General features: G+C 39.2%; 3 protein-coding genes and 1 non-coding gene across 7 annotated transcripts; 3 read left to right on the top strand and 1 right to left on the bottom strand.

Annotated features, from left to right (window-relative positions):
- Positions 1 to 336: 336 nt before the first annotated feature.
- Positions 337 to 9,624, top strand: LOC103835108 (alanine--glyoxylate aminotransferase 2 homolog 1, mitochondrial). Of its 2 annotated transcripts, XM_033277093.1 has the most exons (10): positions 337 to 930; positions 1,002 to 1,244; positions 1,376 to 1,606; positions 1,678 to 1,848; positions 2,185 to 2,328; positions 2,426 to 2,605; positions 2,727 to 2,952; positions 3,037 to 3,150; positions 3,222 to 3,308; positions 8,768 to 9,624. In XM_033277093.1, the coding sequence occupies exons 2-10, from the start codon at positions 1,011 to 1,013 to the stop codon at positions 9,496 to 9,498; spliced, it is 2,118 nt and encodes a 705-aa protein (XP_033132984.1). In that variant the 5' UTR covers positions 337 to 930; positions 1,002 to 1,010; the 3' UTR covers positions 9,499 to 9,624. The 2 variants fall into 2 exon arrangements, with proteins under 2 accessions (XP_033132984.1, XP_033132985.1); XM_033277094.1 differs by lacking the exons at positions 337 to 930; positions 8,768 to 9,624 and adding an exon at positions 8,236 to 8,550 and having other exon boundaries at positions 1,011 to 1,244.
- A 251-nt stretch (positions 9,625 to 9,875) lies between these two features.
- TRNAV-CAC lies at positions 9,876 to 9,949 on the top strand. The gene has a single exon. It is a non-coding gene; the product is annotated as a tRNA-Val (tRNA).
- Positions 9,950 to 11,820: 1,871 nt separating this feature from the next.
- On the top strand, positions 11,821 to 12,780 carry LOC103835106. The gene has a single exon (XM_009111207.3). It carries the CDS (start codon positions 12,346 to 12,348, stop codon positions 12,565 to 12,567), a length of 222 nt encoding a protein of 73 aa, XP_009109455.1. The 5' UTR covers positions 11,821 to 12,345; the 3' UTR covers positions 12,568 to 12,780.
- Positions 12,778 to 15,716, bottom strand: LOC103835104 (apoptotic chromatin condensation inducer in the nucleus). Of its 3 annotated transcripts, none has more exons than XM_009111206.3 (6): positions 15,487 to 15,716; positions 15,292 to 15,341; positions 14,054 to 15,111; positions 13,779 to 13,973; positions 13,544 to 13,695; positions 12,778 to 13,466 (listed from the first exon to the last, which is right to left on the bottom strand). In XM_009111206.3, the coding sequence occupies exons 3-6, from the start codon at positions 15,102 to 15,104 to the stop codon at positions 13,071 to 13,073; spliced, it is 1,794 nt and encodes a 597-aa protein (XP_009109454.1). In that variant the 5' UTR covers positions 15,105 to 15,111; positions 15,292 to 15,341; positions 15,487 to 15,716; the 3' UTR covers positions 12,778 to 13,070. The 3 variants fall into 3 exon arrangements, with proteins under 3 accessions (XP_009109454.1, XP_018509300.1, XP_033132993.1); XM_018653784.2 differs by having other exon boundaries at positions 15,552 to 15,691; XM_033277102.1 differs by lacking the exon at positions 15,292 to 15,341 and having other exon boundaries at positions 15,487 to 15,680.
- Positions 15,717 to 15,724: the final 8 nt, after the last annotated feature.

Here is a 15,724-nt window from a genome sequence, read left to right as displayed (position 1 = left end):
GGTGATTAGCCAAATAAATATGATGATTTCGGTTTCAGTACGTATCGATGACCAAATTAAAGCCAGATCAATGAGTTAGGAATAAGAGTAATTAATAGCTTTTAAAAATCAAATGCTTTGGTTGTTATCAACGACAGCTCTATCAACATGACTTTATTGTGTTACGTTTGCAAGCGATAGTCACGTACACGTCTGACTCTTCCATGTTTCAATTCTTTCTTATTAAACAAATGAAATAGGTATGCGTCTTAAATCTTAATTATTTAACATTTTTGTTCTAAGATAATGTTCATTTTAATAGTTAGGTATATGTTTTTTGGTTTTTTTTGTCATCATTTTTTTTTGGTTATTAAAAGATAACACAGAAACTTAATTAGCTTAAGACGGTATACATTCATGAACATAAAAACAATGATGTTGTGAAAAATCAGAATCACGCAGCCAAACCTAGATATATTATATTTTGAATCGTATGGAGTGTTTATGTCATTTATATATTGTTGAAAGATCTTAATCTTTGTAGTATATCTTTCGACCACTTTAATAATCGTAAATTAGCCACTAAAACATTTCTAATCAACACATTAATATATCATTAATTCTAACCGTGCAAATAACAATGGTGCATTTGGTTTGGACGCATATGACGCCTAATCCGTAAACTAATGTATTGATTTTAGTTTTGCAATAATGCATGATTAGAAGATTTATATCATCGTTTGTTCGGTATTATCATCGTAGATTTTAAATATTAATAATTGATTTCGAGGATGGTATCTTGGATACTCCGCCTCTAGTCATTATTTTAATTTGCAGAGGATATCGACGATGATGTGTGACTGTGTCAGTACCGCAAATCTAATTCACATGGAATCTTTTTTTGAGAATCATATTGCCACGTCATCATCTCTCAAAACCTTGTGATTCCATGTACTAATCTTACTTAGCAGTCTTATAAAGACCGTGATTGGTCCTAATCTTTCTCTAACTACTCCGTACAGAACAGCAGAATGGCTTTACAGAGGCAACTTCTCAAGAGAGTCGTAGATAGAGCTTCAACTTCCTCCCGGATCCATTCCCCTGCGATCACCTTCCTCCGCTCTGATTACTCCACCTCTTCTCCGCCGCAGCTTCCGCCGTTTGATTACCAGCCGCGGCCGTATAATGGTCCTTCCGCAGATGAAGTCTTCCAGAAACGGAAGAAGTTTCTCGGACCTTCTCTTTTCCATTTCTACCAAAAGCCTGTACGTTCTTCTCGTGATCTTGACTGCACAAATCTAATATATAGTTGTATTTAAAGGATTAATATTTTTTTTTTTTGCATTCTTATGATCAATCTTTAGGGTTCTTCTTGATCTATTTGTATTACTTGCAGCTCAACATCGTGGAAGGGAAGATGCAGTACTTGTTTGATGAAACCGGTAGGCGTTACCTCGATGCCTTTGCTGGAATAGTCACGGTCTCATGCGGTCACTGCCATCCCGACATACTCAACGCTATTAATGAACAAAGCAAGCTTCTTCAGCACGCTACAACCATATACCTACATCACGCTATAGGCGATTTCGCTGAAGCGTTAGCGGCGAAGATGCCTGGAAACCTAAAGGTAATATAGTGAGGTTATTATGTTATTGCTTTTTGTGGATGAATCAGTGCTTTCATAATATTTGGATGCAGGTTGTGTACTTTGTGAATTCTGGCTCAGAAGCTAATGAGCTAGCAATGATGATGGCTAGGCTTTATACTGGTAGCCTTGAGATGATTTCGATGAGAAATGCTTATCATGGTGGAAGTTCTAATACTATTGGACTCACAGCTCTTAACACATGGAAGTACCCTTTACCACAGGTTTGTCCCCAAGTTCAAATTGATTGATGAGAAAAGTTCATAAACATTTGTGTGACTATATAGTCTTTTAACTTGACCCATGAGAGTTAAAAAAAATTTGCAATATAATTCTCTCTATTCATGTGTCCGGTATGCAAATTTGGTTTATTTTATGTTGATTCTTATCTAAATCTATTAATTTCCTCATTATTTGTAACAATTATTTACTTAGCCGGTTGGAATATTTATTCCGTATATATCTATTCTGGAACTATTTGAGTGTAACTTTTGTGTTGCCAACTCTGTTATTAGCTATTTAAGTGTAACTTTTGTGCTGCCAACTCTGTTATTATGCAGGGGGAGATCCATCATGTTGTAAATCCAGATCCATACCGAGGAGTATTTGGTTCTGATGGTTCTATGTATGCTAAAGATGTCCAAGACCATATTGACTATGGTACTTCTGGAAAAGTGGCTGGTTTTATTGCAGAGACCATCCAGGTTTTTTATTTGTCTAAAAGAACCATTAAGTTAAAAACTATTTTTCTTTTGAGTTACACCTCTATTCACCATGTCATTATCATTTTAAAACTTTCAGGGGGTAGGAGGAGCTGTAGAATTGGCTCCTGGTTACTTAAAGTCGGTTTATGACATTGTACGCAAAGCTGGTGGTGTATGCATCGCCGATGAAGTTCAAACTGGATTTGGCAGGACAGGAAGTCATTATTGGGGTTTTCAGACACAGGATGTAGTTCCTGACATAGTTACAATGGCAAAGGTTTGTCAAAATAAATTCTTACCATTTGCTCTCTTCTCTAATCATCGATTATATTGACTGTTATTAACTTCCAAAAAAATGGTGTAATTTTGCTGAGAAAGTGTACATGTTCTGCTCACAGGGAATAGGAAATGGATTACCATTAGGAGCTGTAGTGACTACACCAGAGATCGCTAGCGTTTTAGCTACAAAGATTCAGTTCAACACTTTTGGTGGAAACCCAGTGTGTTCAGCTGGTGGACTTGCTGTTCTAAACGTTATTGATAAGGAGAGACGTCAAACACACTGTGCTGAAGTTGGTTCACACCTTATTCAACGTTTGAAAGATCTTCAGAAAAGACATGATAGTAAGTAAACAAACAATATTTGAGATTTTTCTAATCAGATTAGTACTCTATTTTTTTAACTTAACCGTTTATGTTTGGTTTCAGTAATTGGAGATGTGAGAGGAAGAGGATTAATGGTTGGGATCGAGCTTGTGACTGACCGGAAGGACAAGACACCAGCCAAAGCTGAAACAGCTGTCTTGTTTGAGCAACTTAGAGGTAAACTAACATTAATAGCCAATGCATCAAATTGAGTAACGAGAATCTTACTTTCTCTTCTCTCTGTGAAGAACTTGGCATCCTCGTTGGAAAAGGAGGGCTTCATGGGAATGTTTTCAGGATAAAACCACCAATGTGTTTCACCAAAGATGATGCAGGTAAATTCATATATACATATTTTCTCTAATGACGACAATTTGTTTTTGTTTTCGGTTTCAACTAGCTAGATGTATAAGCTTGAAGAAAGCTTTAGAGAGAAGATGAACTTTACTGGATATTATTCAACTTAACGTTTCCAGATTTACATTGTCATGCTCTTATACACAATGAGCTAGCTTTGGATAAGACAAACACGTCAGCATACTAGAGAATCAAATCTGTTAAATAGCTGTATGTGGTGAGCTGTGTTGACCGTAGTACGACATGAACGTTGCGTTGCTTTATCATTGGCGACTGGTTTCAGAACACTCTGTTTGTCCTTTTGCTCTAAGCCCATCTCACTACCTTGTGTCTTCTGTTGGGCTATGATACTGAGCAAAGCCTCTGTCTTTGGCTCGTTATCGCTTACACACCCCCTCAAACTGGTGGCAGGAGGTTCTGAGACACCAAGTTTGGACCGGAGATTGAGAAAAGGACGTTGTGGTCGTGACTTCGTAAAGATATCTGCGAGCTGATGTGATGCCGGTATCTGTTGTACCACGAGAGCTCCAAGCGCAACACGTTCACGCACATAGTGAAAGTCAGTATCAAAATGCTTTGAGCGGTTGTGAAGGGCCGGGTTGGCTGTGAGGTAGACCGCAGACAGATTGTCACAGTAGAGTCTTGGAGTGACAGATATAAACACTCCCATTTCGCCAAGAAGAGCTGCTAGCCATTTCATTTCACATGCAGTAGTGGAGAGTGTGCGGTACTCGGCTTCGGTTGAGGAACGTGACACGGTTGGGTGTCTTTTGGCAGACCATGATATCACATTTGATCCAAGCAAAGTACAGAAACCTCCAGTGGATCTTCTTGTTTCTTTGCACCCAGCCCAGTCGCTATCACTGAAGGCTTGGAGAGTGATATCCGTGTTGGCACTGAGATTGATCCCAAAAGTATGTGTTCCTTTTAGATACCTCAGTACACGTTTCAGGTTTGTGAAGTCCGCAACCGTCGGAGCATGCATCTTTCTACACACATAATTCACAGCATATTGTATATCAGGTCTTGTCAGTGTAAGGTATTGGAGTTTACCGGCAAGACTTCTGAAATAGGTAGGCTGAGGAAAGAGCTCTGTTTGTCCTGGTACTCTATCCAATTGCAGTGGCAATGGTGTAAGAACAGGAGCACACTCGTCCATCCCAGCGTTGATTAACAGGTCGATTGTGTACTTCTCTTGACTGAGAAACAAACCATCTTCGTGAGCATGAACCTGAAGGCCAAGGAAGTAATGAACTGGACCCATATCCTTCATTCTGAACGTCGTGTTGAGAGAGTAAAGCAACTTCTCAATCAGCTTATCATTACTGCCAGTCAAGAGCATGTCGTCGACATAAAGAAGAAGATAGATGACATCAGTACCGTGAAGATACACGAACAAGGAAGGATCTCTGAGGGTGCATTTGAACCCAAACTCGATTAAGAAAGTACTGAATTTGTCAAACCACGCTCGTGGAGACTGCTTGAGACCGTAAATAGCTTTTCGTAGCTTGCACATATGGTGAGGTTTGTCTGGATCAGCAAAACCGGGAGGTTGTTTCATGTAAACAGTTTCCTTTAAATCACCGTTGAGGAATGCATTCTCTACATCAAGTTGTTTTATCTTCCATCTCTTGACGGTGGCAACATGTAGGACTGTCCGGATAGTAGCAGTTCGAACAACGGGGCTGTATGTCTCCATAAAATCTATACCTTCTTTTTGACTGTTTCCATTTGCTACCAAGCGAGATTTTAACTTATCCTCTGTTCCATCTGCCTTCAACTTCACTTTATGTACCCAGTGACAAGATAGAGGAGTCACATTAGGATCAGGAGGTACTAGATCCCATGTGTGAGTAACCTCAAAGTTGTTCATCTCATGCTTCATCGACTTGTTCCAGCGTTCATCTTTCAATGCAGCAGCGGTGGACTTTGGAGTAGGATAATTTGTCTTGACGGTGAGCAAGACGTATCTAGGATTTGGTTTTCGAATCCCTTGTTTTCCTCTTGTCATCATAGAATGTGTTGGAACAGGCGCCATAGAAGAAGAATCAGTAGAAGATGTCTGAGACTGAACAGGAGATGGTAAAGGAGGAAAATCTGCGTCGTTTAATAGGTTTTGTTGAGGTACTACTACTGCAGTCACAGGAACAGCTGGAGAAACCAGAGGAGGCATGTCTTCTATGACAGGTTGATCAGGTTCTTCAACTGACTGAGGCTTCATAAAGGTTGACTGCCACGCAGATAACAAAGGAGTGTCTAACGATGTATGAAACTCTTGATAATCAGTAGCATAGGGATAGTTTGACTCCTCAAACAAGACATGGCGACTGATGTAAACCCTTCCAGAAGGAGGATGCAAGCACCTATAACCCTTATGTTTCTCACTGTATCCAATGAAAACACAGTGAAGGGATTTAGGATCAAACTTGTTTTGTTGATATGATCGCAACATTGGAAAGCAACTGCATCCAAAAACTCTCAGAGATGTGTAGACTGGAGGTTTTCCAACTAGTACCTCATACGGACTCTTGAACTGATCTAGAGCAGATGAGGGGAGAAGGTTTCCCAGATAGACTGCAGTAAAGAACGCCTCAACCCAAAGTTGGTGTGGAACTTTACTTTGATACATCATCGCAAGGCCAAGTTCTGTAACATGACGGTGCTTACGTTCGGCCAATCCGTTTTGCTCCGGCGTGTGAGGGCATGACATCATGTGCCTGATACCACAACTCGCTAGATGACTGAGGAACTGACTGCTGAGAAACTCACCCCCTCCATCAGATTGAAAAGACTGTATCTTCGTCTCAAGTTGGGTTTCAACCATTGTTTGAAAACGCAAGAATACACTATGAAACTCAGACTTCATCTTTAACGGAAATAGCCATGTGTATCTTGAGAAATGGTCGATGAAAACAGCATAATATCTATAACCTTGAGTTGATACAACTGGAGAGGGTCCCCACAAATCACAATGGATACGTTCTAGGGGTCTCTTTGATACAAAAGATGAAGAAGAAAAGGGAAGCTTAGAAATCTTTCCCATTTGACACGCTTCACACAGACGAGAAGTGGTCTTATTAACTACTATGGCCTTATTCTTTGAGAGTCGTTGGAGAATGTCTAGATGAGGATGACCCAGCCTCATATGCCAAACACTATCAGACGTAGTTTGCTGCCTGGAAGAGTAGTAAGCTACAAACTTCATGTTCTCCAAGACGTAAAGATCCTTCTGTCTAGTTCCTTTTGTCAACAGCTGCCTTGTCTGTTTGTCCTTAACAACAACACCATCAGAATCGAACTCAATAGCACATGGATAATCAGAGGTGAGTTTAGACACTGATAAGAGAGACTTAGCAATATCTGGACAAACTAGTACATCATTCAAATGAATAGTACCTTGGAGACTTGGCAAAACTGCAGACCCAACATGAGTAATAGGAAGGAAATCACCATTACCAACAAGAACTGTGTCCTCTCCAAGGTATGGCTGAGAGTTGTGAAGGTTTGATGTGGAGTTGGTGATGTGAGCGGATGCACCAGAATCAGCATACCAATCGTTTGATGGATCAGAGACTCGCATAGCAGAGAAAGCTCCATGGAAGTCATCAGTCTGATAGGAGTGGTCAAAGCGTTTGTAGCATTTGTAAGCTGGATGACCAAACTTGTTGCAGATCTGGCAAGTAGGCCTATTATCAGGTTGAGCGCTTCCTCGGCCACCTCCTTGACTGATTTGCTGTGGAAAGCCACGGCCTTGAGTAGAGTAAGAGCCACGACCTCGACCTCTGTAGCTTCCACGGCCCCTTGAAGAAGAGCCTCCTCTGTTTACATAAAACGCTTGAGTTGGAGAGACTTGGGTTATATCTTCATAAGTTGTGAGTTTTTCATCAAAAGCAGTAAGCTTGAACATCACGTCGTCAAAGTTTGGACCAGGGAAGTTGTCCATCGTGTTTTCGATGACGGTGGTGATGGACTCATATTCACGTCCGAGACCACGAAGGACGCCGTAAATCTTCTCTTGGTCGGAGAGAGGAGCTCCAATGGACTCAAGCTGGTCGCAGAGAGCTTTGATTTCAGAGACATACTGAGAAAACTTCTTGTTTCCCTTCTTCATAGACTGAATGCGACTCTGAATGTCAAGCTTTCTTGTTGGAGTAACTCTATTGTACTTTTGCGCCAAGTGATACCAGATCTCTTGAGCAGAACGAAGACCATAGATGCCTTTGATAGCATCTTCAGACAGAGAGCCAACTAACCAAGCCATAACGATCTGATCGGTGCGAACCCATTTCGCGTAAGCTGGATTAGCGGTTTCTGTGTCTTGTTCTTGAACACGAACGGTGAGAGTAGCCTCCGGACGCGGTGTAGCTCCGGTGACGTGACCAAGAAGCGACTGACTGTTGAGAAACTGTTCGAACTGGAACTTCCATGATAGATAGTTCTTGTCGGACAGCTTCAAGGTAACACAATGAGTGATCGAAAGGTGAGAAGAAAAAGGATCAGGAACTCTATCCATGGTGCTCTGATACCATATAAGCTTGAAGAAAGCTTTAGAGAGAAGATGAACTTTACTGGATATTATTCAACTTAACGTTTCCAGATTTACATTGTCATGCTCTTATACACAATGAGCTAGCTTTGGATAAGACAAACACGTCAGCATACTAGAGAATCAAATCTGTTAAATAGCTGTATGTGGTGAGCTGTGTTGACCGTAGTACGACATGAACGTTGCGTTGCTTTATCATTGGCGACTGGTTTCAGAACACTCTGTTTGTCCTTTTGCTCTAAGCCCATCTCACTACCTTGTGTCTTCTGTTGGGCTATGATACTGAGCAAAGCCTCTGTCTTTGGCTCGTTATCGCTTACAAGATGTACAATGTAATTAATTGTTTTTTGTATCCACAGATTTCTTGGTAGATGCATTGGACTATTCCATCTCCAGGTTGTGAAGAAATCAGACGAGAGTTTTAAAGGATCGTGTGATCTGTTTTAATCTTTTCCATCCTTTTAATGAAGCTATCCAACTCCATCTTCCTTTGATTTGCGAATAAATCAAGATAATCCATAAGTGTTATTTATACACATATAATCCCGAGTTCTTATAGATTTTTTTTACAAAAATTAACTACTGCAAACGTTAATGTTAATAAGGTATGTTTGACAAATCTAACATTTAGATGTTGCAAAATTTTTACGTAGGTGACAAAAGACAATATATCATATTTTTATCACCAAAATAGATTGCAAGCATTTTTAGCCATTCTTCTTTATATAGTAAAGTTTTTCCATTATAAAAAAATGTTTCTCACCTTGATTGATTGGTGAACCCTTAAGTCTTGCAAAACGTCACGTCTCAAAAACATAACCGCAGACACTAGATCTTTCATTTCCTCGTAAGTCCATCACGATCATTATCAAAGCGTTTTCTAAAGTTCAGCAATCGTGGCGAAGCTATATAAAAAGGAAGAGGCGGGGAGAAAGAAGGTAATGGAGGAAGAAGAGGACGAAGACGACACCTTCGAGGATGCCGTGTGTAGCAAGACACCAGCCAGAGTCAACACACCTTTGTCGGTAATCACCGAAGCGTTCGAAAACCTAGCGGATCTGCTCAAACCGGACATATCTACTGATGAGGACGGTTTGAGTCTTGATGCTTTCTGCAGTGCATGCACTCACGTCTCTATCTTATTCAGCTGCCTCGGATTCGCCTTCAAATTTGCTGAGATGGAGTACATCTCCAAGGTTAAAGACTTGGTCGAAGCCTCGAAAACATTAGACACGTTACAGAATATTTTGGACCTAGACGTGGAGAACGCGACGGTGAAAACACCAGGAAGCCGTTCGCGTAACCTACGACGTGTGAGACAAGGCTTAGACCTAATACGAGCAATTTTCGAACAGTTCTTGATGACGGATGAGTATTCTTTGAAAGACGCTGCGACGACAGCTTATACGGAAGTATGTGCACCGTTTCATACATGGGCCGTTAGGACCGCGGTTTATGCTGGAATGTATACACTTCCAACTAGGGATCAACTTCTGTTACGGCTTAACGAAACTGATCAATCTGTTGAGAAGAATATGAGGAGGTACATGGAAGCGTCACAACCTATCATAGAGTACATTGACAAACTTTACATTGAAAGGAACATTAAACTCGATTGGTAACAGTTTTGTTCTACGTTAACTTTGTCCTTGTAAATTACTAATCTTACTATTAATATTATACTTATCGTCCTTGTAAATTAAAACTGGAGCTTTTGTCAGAAGGCCAAAGAAAACAAGAGTTTGTCAGCTTTATGTTATACGTTGAGTAAATCAAAACGTTTTCAAAACGAAATAGAGCAACGAAGAGATCATCTTCCTTTTTCTACTTTTGATTACTATCAGTTTCTTTTTTGTTAACAAATTACGTTCCGCGTCTTGTCACGTATGCAGAAAGCGGATCAATGAATATATACCTTGGCCAGTTATGTTGTACAACACTTTATAACACTATTTGCATTGAGATTAAATTTTCTAGTGGACAAATGGTTAGCATTAAAGTCTGGGTGGTGTAGTCGGTTATCACGCTAGTCTCACACACTAGAGGTCCCCGGTTCGAACCCGGGCTCAGACATAATTTTTCATTTTTATTTTTAAGTTACCACTTACCCTTATAGGATTCTACTTGCTGGTTCCATTATCCACAATGAACGTTTGATTAAAGAATATGGATTGAGATGTCAAGAACAATAGAAAAAAGAAGAGTCTGATTAGTTTTATGCATTGGCCTTTAGAGAGAGGTATGAGACAAGTTGTCCCTTAATCACTTTTTATTGGCTCCAAACTAGTTAATCTTCAAATTTATTATGGATTAACGCATATATCAGTTCTTGGTGATACATATATAATGAGTGAATTATGATAGTGATGTATTTCGGGAGTGGGATGGCAAGTATTGTCCATTAGCAAATATACATAAATTTGAAAACCCACATGAACCAATAACTAAAGTCGGTCCACCATTTCTAAGTCTTTAATTAAAACTAATTGATTAGCCTTAATTTAAATAAATTGAATGAGTCGGTCAATTACAGCCAAATGTAGAAATAATTATGAAATCCCAAAAGTTATGTTGGTGAATATAGGTGCGTGTGCCCTTCCTTAAAGCATCTCAACTTTAGTTTTCCATTAGCGTTTGGTGCTAATTATATTTAACTATCCATAAAGATAATTAATTAGCAATTAGCAGTATCATGGAGTTTAATATATTATCATCAATTCATCACTATCACCAATTCACCATGATGTTCCTAGGTCCCTTATATACATGTGGTTGTGTGTATATATGTGAATCTAGCTATATACTATTGGAGAATACTTATCGATAATTTTTTCCATGGTTAAGTGTTATTGTGTTACTATTAAGTACCTTTGGTGTCAAGGTTTCTAAGTATTTTCCGTAAATATAGAAGTTAACGAGGTACCGGTGCTTCAATAATTATAAACAATCTAATAAGTCAAATCATATTTTATTGATGAGTAGATAATCTAAGTAGTCAAAATATAGGTGGAGACCGGAGATTAGTGGCCAACTAGTCGAACTCCAGTTATTATTTCTTTATGTGAAATTTGACTTGTTTAAAAGATAAGAGAAAAAGATGTTATATACTGTTCGAACAATTTCTAAACACATGTGCTTTGTAAAGGATATCACGAACACATAACATGCGTACACATTTACATCAAATTAGATGTGGACATGCACGTTTTATGTTTCTGCTTTAACATACAACGATATATAAGAACGATATTTTTCTAAAATCACTGTGCTAACCATATAACTTTTTTTAAAAGATCCATATTAATGTGATAACCATATTACATTTGCAACTACAAAAAAAAGAAGTTTTGATTTAATTTATAGGGTATACACCTATACGTGCATATGATCTAATTTATATTCACATAATTTTATATATACACTAGTGGTAATGATGTTCTTATCAAAGAAATATACAAAATTAATTATTTTTTTAATCTGTGTGTCCAAATCTAAAACAACAATTATAATGAAATGGAATGAATATTACTTATACATTGTTTATCATTCTACGTCTTTTAACTCACACCTTGTTAGTATTATTGAATGTAGGAATAATTTACGTTCCCCTGGAGAGAAAGATAATGTTTTTATTTGCACGTTGCAGAAGTTGATGTTATAATCAAATTTATTGCTACGTACCTAATACATAAAGCAAGTATACATGAGTGGTTGAACCACATCAGATACGATGTGCAAGCATTTATACAGAACCTAGTTTCTCACCAATCATATAAATTTGTGAAACCGCTATTTCAGTTAAACTATTCCATCGTTTCGTCAATTTGATGATAAAATAATCATCAGTCCACAGTTTTATTGATCGACCTATGGGCTGTCTAATGCCATTCATCTAATAATCTACGAGCCGCCCATAAAGTAAAAGCTACGCCATTCATATGTTGATAGTATTTTCCTAAAACTGATATATTATATTTGGAGATCAGTATATCTTGGACGCATATGGTTTACCTGTTCTAAAATTTCACATCACTAATAATTTTGTATGTAATGTAGAAATATTTATAACTTATTAATTGATTATAAGATGGAAACTCACTAATCTGAACAATATACTAATTTATATAGTTTTGTTCGATTAATTATTTCAGATTACTTAGGGAAGAATGCAAAAATTAGTGATATTATATATGGCGAAGATGAATATAATGGACCATAACTTTTAACTTATGTCACTAAGATAAGAGCCGCCCTTAAAGCGAAAGCCACATATTAGATGACAATTCCTTCTAGTTAATTAGCTTTAATGAAAACTAACTATATCTATATAAAATAAGGGGTAACGAAGTCTTATAAACCTTCTATAAATAGGCACTCTTCAACGAAACTCAGCATTCACTTGAAAACTCTCAAACTACATATCATTCTTACAACATTCTTCATTTCGTTAACAAACACTAAAAAAGAAAATGTCATCCATAGGAGCAAGTTACGCACCATTATATCTTATGCAGAAGCAGCTCAAGGAGCAGAAGAAGATAAAGAGAGAAAAGGAGAGAGCAGATAAAGCCCAAAGTCTCGCTGTCGGTGAAACCTCTTTGGACACAGGAAGGAAGTCTAACAGAATCTACCCTTCCCGCTCATCTTACAGTGAACACGTAGAGAGACCAAATCACAAGAGTGAAATCTAAAGTAAGGAAGGACTGATTCAGACATATCTCCATGTAACTTGGTCTTGTATGTAACATGTTTATATGTGTTTGTATGTGTATATGGTATGGGTCTAAAACATATCTTGGTCTGTTTATATAAGGTCATATGTGAATTACTTGTTTGAGTGTTAAAAGGTTGTTGTATGCAAGATGTATATGTTAATGGATCTGTACTCCAACTAAAATTTATGACGAGAGAATTTTACTTGACGATTGATAGTATTTCAGTACTTATTTATTGAACCAACAATAGTTCAAAGCTCCATAGAAGAAAAGAAAAAAAAGGAGATGGAGAGCAAAGAGGTCCAGCAAAATAAGTTCCAAGCAAAAGTCTAGTAAAAAAACATAAAAGTCTTCTCCTGCGTTCTAACACTAGATAATAGCCAAACCAAGTCCTCAACTTTTGTCCGCACTGAGCTAAATTCCATAAGAAGCCTGCTACGAAAACAATGACATGAAATCACCACAAGAAGCAACCAAGATCACTTGTTGTTAGCCGCAAGTTTAGCTGCAACTTGGTCCTCTGACAAGGGCAAGTAATATATCCTGGGGATAGCTTTTGTCTTCTTGAAAAGATCGTCCAGAGTGACTATGGGAGCCTCTTGTTCCTCAGCAACTAGAGGAGGTGGAGGAGGAAGACGTTCAATGACTGGAGGTGCTTTTGCCAAAGGCGGTGGTGGTGGCAAAGTAGTTGCTGGTGGGCGAGAAGGAGCCTGAGCCTGTGGCTGAGGAGGCTTAGCCTGAGGAGGAGATTCCAGTTTCGCCTTCACTTCTTCTGATCCAACAAATTCAGCTGTCAGAAGGCGGCCTCCGTTGGTTGGCCACTGGAGGTTATACACTGCTTCTCTTGTTGCTGCCGCTTCTTCAACTGAAGAATACTGCATTCACACCACGACAACAATCAGTTACAAGACATTATTTTCGTAAACCGAAAAGATTGAAGAAGCGGTCTTACAGATACATAGCAGTGGGTCTTAATGCTGTCCATCCAGAAACTAGTGACGTTTCCAGTTTTGCCCAGAAGCTCTTGAACTGCTTTCAGTGTGAACGGCCTAAGGAAACGATCAATCCTGAGTGAATCCGTAGGCTCCTTCGATGATGGAGGAACTGCCAACAAATATTGAGCACATGTATTATAAAACAACGAGCAAGAGATGGAAACATACATATAGGGATGATGGTTTACATACCCACACGTTCCTTGGGTCCATCCTCACTAACCGAAGAGTCAGAACGGGAGAAATCACGCTTCAGACCAGTTGACTTCGGTGTTGTAGTGGGTGGTGCCACGCTATTAGTGGCCTGTGCTTCAGGAACTTTAACACTCCCAGAGTTCCATCGGCGTTGCCTTTTCACAGGCTCATTGTTTCCAACAGCTTCTTGATCTACAATGAGGTAAACGTAAAAATGATTTCATCATAAGTAGCCATAACACATAAAAGAAATGAGAAACAAGAAGCCTTACCATTACCAGGAAGCTTTCTTTTGTCAGATGCCACAAGTGGATGGCTTTTGTTTTCAGGGGCTTCCCCTTTCCCAGCATCCACAATATCATTTTTCTCAGACTTATCCACCACTTGATGAGATGTAACTGATTCGGTTTGCTTGGACTCAGGCTCATCCTCCATAGACTCATCACCAGAACTTCTATCTAAATTCAACTTCTCTGAGTCGCCTGCATCGATATTATTATTATTTCCTTTGGTCATATCTGCTGCATTAGCAGCATCACTAACATCTCCACCTCCAACAGAAACCTTCTCGACATCCATTGGATGCGATTCACCAATGACTGTTGATGGCTCTTGGGACTTACTAACATTTTGTTCTAATTTGACATCATCAGCAGCAATTTCGTTATCCATTTTTTCATTAGTTGGCACAGAATCAGTAGAAATACAATCAGATTTTACCTCATACCCTGTAACCGATACCTGGTTGTCCGTAGCAGCTTTTTCAAGCTCCGAATCTGTAGGTTGGGGCTTATTAGACGCCTCATCAGCAACTATTGCATCAGTTGCAGTCACACCAGATCCCACTCCATCTTTCACATCTGCAACCTCAGGCTCTTGTAGCTTCGCATCATCAACCACTGAACTATCAAGACCAGCTACTTCTCTAACATCATCAAGGTCACCAGCGTTAACCTCTGGTTTAGAAACCACCGGAGGTGGCGTTATCTCAATCGCAGCCGATGCTTCAGTTGTTGTCTTGACCACAGTTGGTTCTGGAGTTGTCTCAGCTGCAGATGGAGTGGTTTGCATCCGATCTGGTGTAACGTTGCCTCCAGTTGCATTAGTAATCTCAGCCTGTTGATTCGCTGCCACAGTAGCAGCAGTATTGAGACTCTGAGACTCTTGTTGCTCAGCACGAAGGGCGTCATCAAGACGCCGAACCAAATCAACCTTCAAGCCTTGTGTAGTGAGTCTCCGTCTCTTAAGCTCTTCCTTCAGCTCCGTAACCTTCCACTTGTCAATTGGGCGGTTGTCCAAGATTGGAAAAGGTGATGACGACATCTTCAGTCTATGAGACAAGACAAAAAGAATCAATATAAAATTCAAGAAGCAGGGGAATGAAAGCTCCTCTCTTAATCCGAATTAGCCAACAAAAACAAATCAGATGAATAGCAATGCAACGAAACAAAAATCTACAATTTTTCAACAAACCCGATAGGAAAGAGATAAACTTTTAGATATGACTTACATTGGAATTGGCCTGAGACTTGTTGATACGCGTGAACGAACGCTAGAACCCTAAAATTGTAAAAGAAGGAGAACGACGATTAGAGAAGACAATGATCAAAACCCACCACAAAAGATTACAAATTTACACTCTTCCAGCTCAAATCAGACGAAAAGAATTCAACTTTTTAATCAAACCCAGAGAAAGAAGACAAACCTGAGAAACGAAATCTAGACGATACGAAACGGAGAGAGAGAGAAAAGAGAGTGAGTGATTCTAACCGAGAAGAACAGATAAAGCGTACATTGGGAATCTTCTATCCCGTCATTACTTTCTGGATAAGGAATCAAAATTTGGAGGCGAAGGATGAATTTCTAGGGTTCTTGTTCGTCGGCTGTTTTTTTTGATAACGGGGAATAAAAACTCGATGACTAGAAGTGAAGGGGTTGTATTA

The sequence above is a fragment of the Brassica rapa genome, chromosome A08 (assembly GCF_000309985.2).
Source record: "Brassica rapa cultivar Chiifu-401-42 chromosome A08, CAAS_Brap_v3.01, whole genome shotgun sequence".
Classification (NCBI taxonomy): domain Eukaryota; kingdom Viridiplantae; phylum Streptophyta; class Magnoliopsida; order Brassicales; family Brassicaceae; genus Brassica; species Brassica rapa.
Note: the sequence above shows the minus strand (reverse complement) of the source record. Positions and strands in the feature narration are given on the sequence as shown.

What these genes read in the sequence shown, in the direction of transcription:
- LOC103835108 (XM_033277093.1), top strand. Translation starts at nt 1,011, where the DNA reads ATGGCTTTACAGAGGCAACTTCTCAAGAGAGTCGTAGATAGAGCTTCA. An exon ending in CTTGTTTGAGCAACTTAGAG is followed by an intron (nt 3,151 to 3,221) that starts GTAAACTAACAT and finishes CTCTCTGTGAAG; the next exon opens with AACTTGGCATCCTCGTTGGA. An exon ending in TTTCACCAAAGATGATGCAG is followed by an intron (nt 3,309 to 8,767) that starts GTAAATTCATAT and finishes TCTAAAGTTCAG; the next exon opens with CAATCGTGGCGAAGCTATAT.
- LOC103835106 (XM_009111207.3), top strand. Translation starts at nt 12,346, where the DNA reads ATGTCATCCATAGGAGCAAGTTACGCACCATTATATCTTATGCAGAAG.
- LOC103835104 (XM_009111206.3), bottom strand. Translation starts at nt 15,104, where the DNA reads ATGTCGTCATCACCTTTTCCAATCTTGGACAACCGCCCAATTGACAAG. An exon ending in AAGAAAGCTTCCTGGTAATG is followed by an intron (nt 13,974 to 14,053) that starts GTAAGGCTTCTT and finishes ACCTCATTGTAG; the next exon opens with ATCAAGAAGCTGTTGGAAAC. An exon ending in TGGACCCAAGGAACGTGTGG is followed by an intron (nt 13,696 to 13,778) that starts GTATGTAAACCA and finishes ATTTGTTGGCAG; the next exon opens with TTCCTCCATCATCGAAGGAG.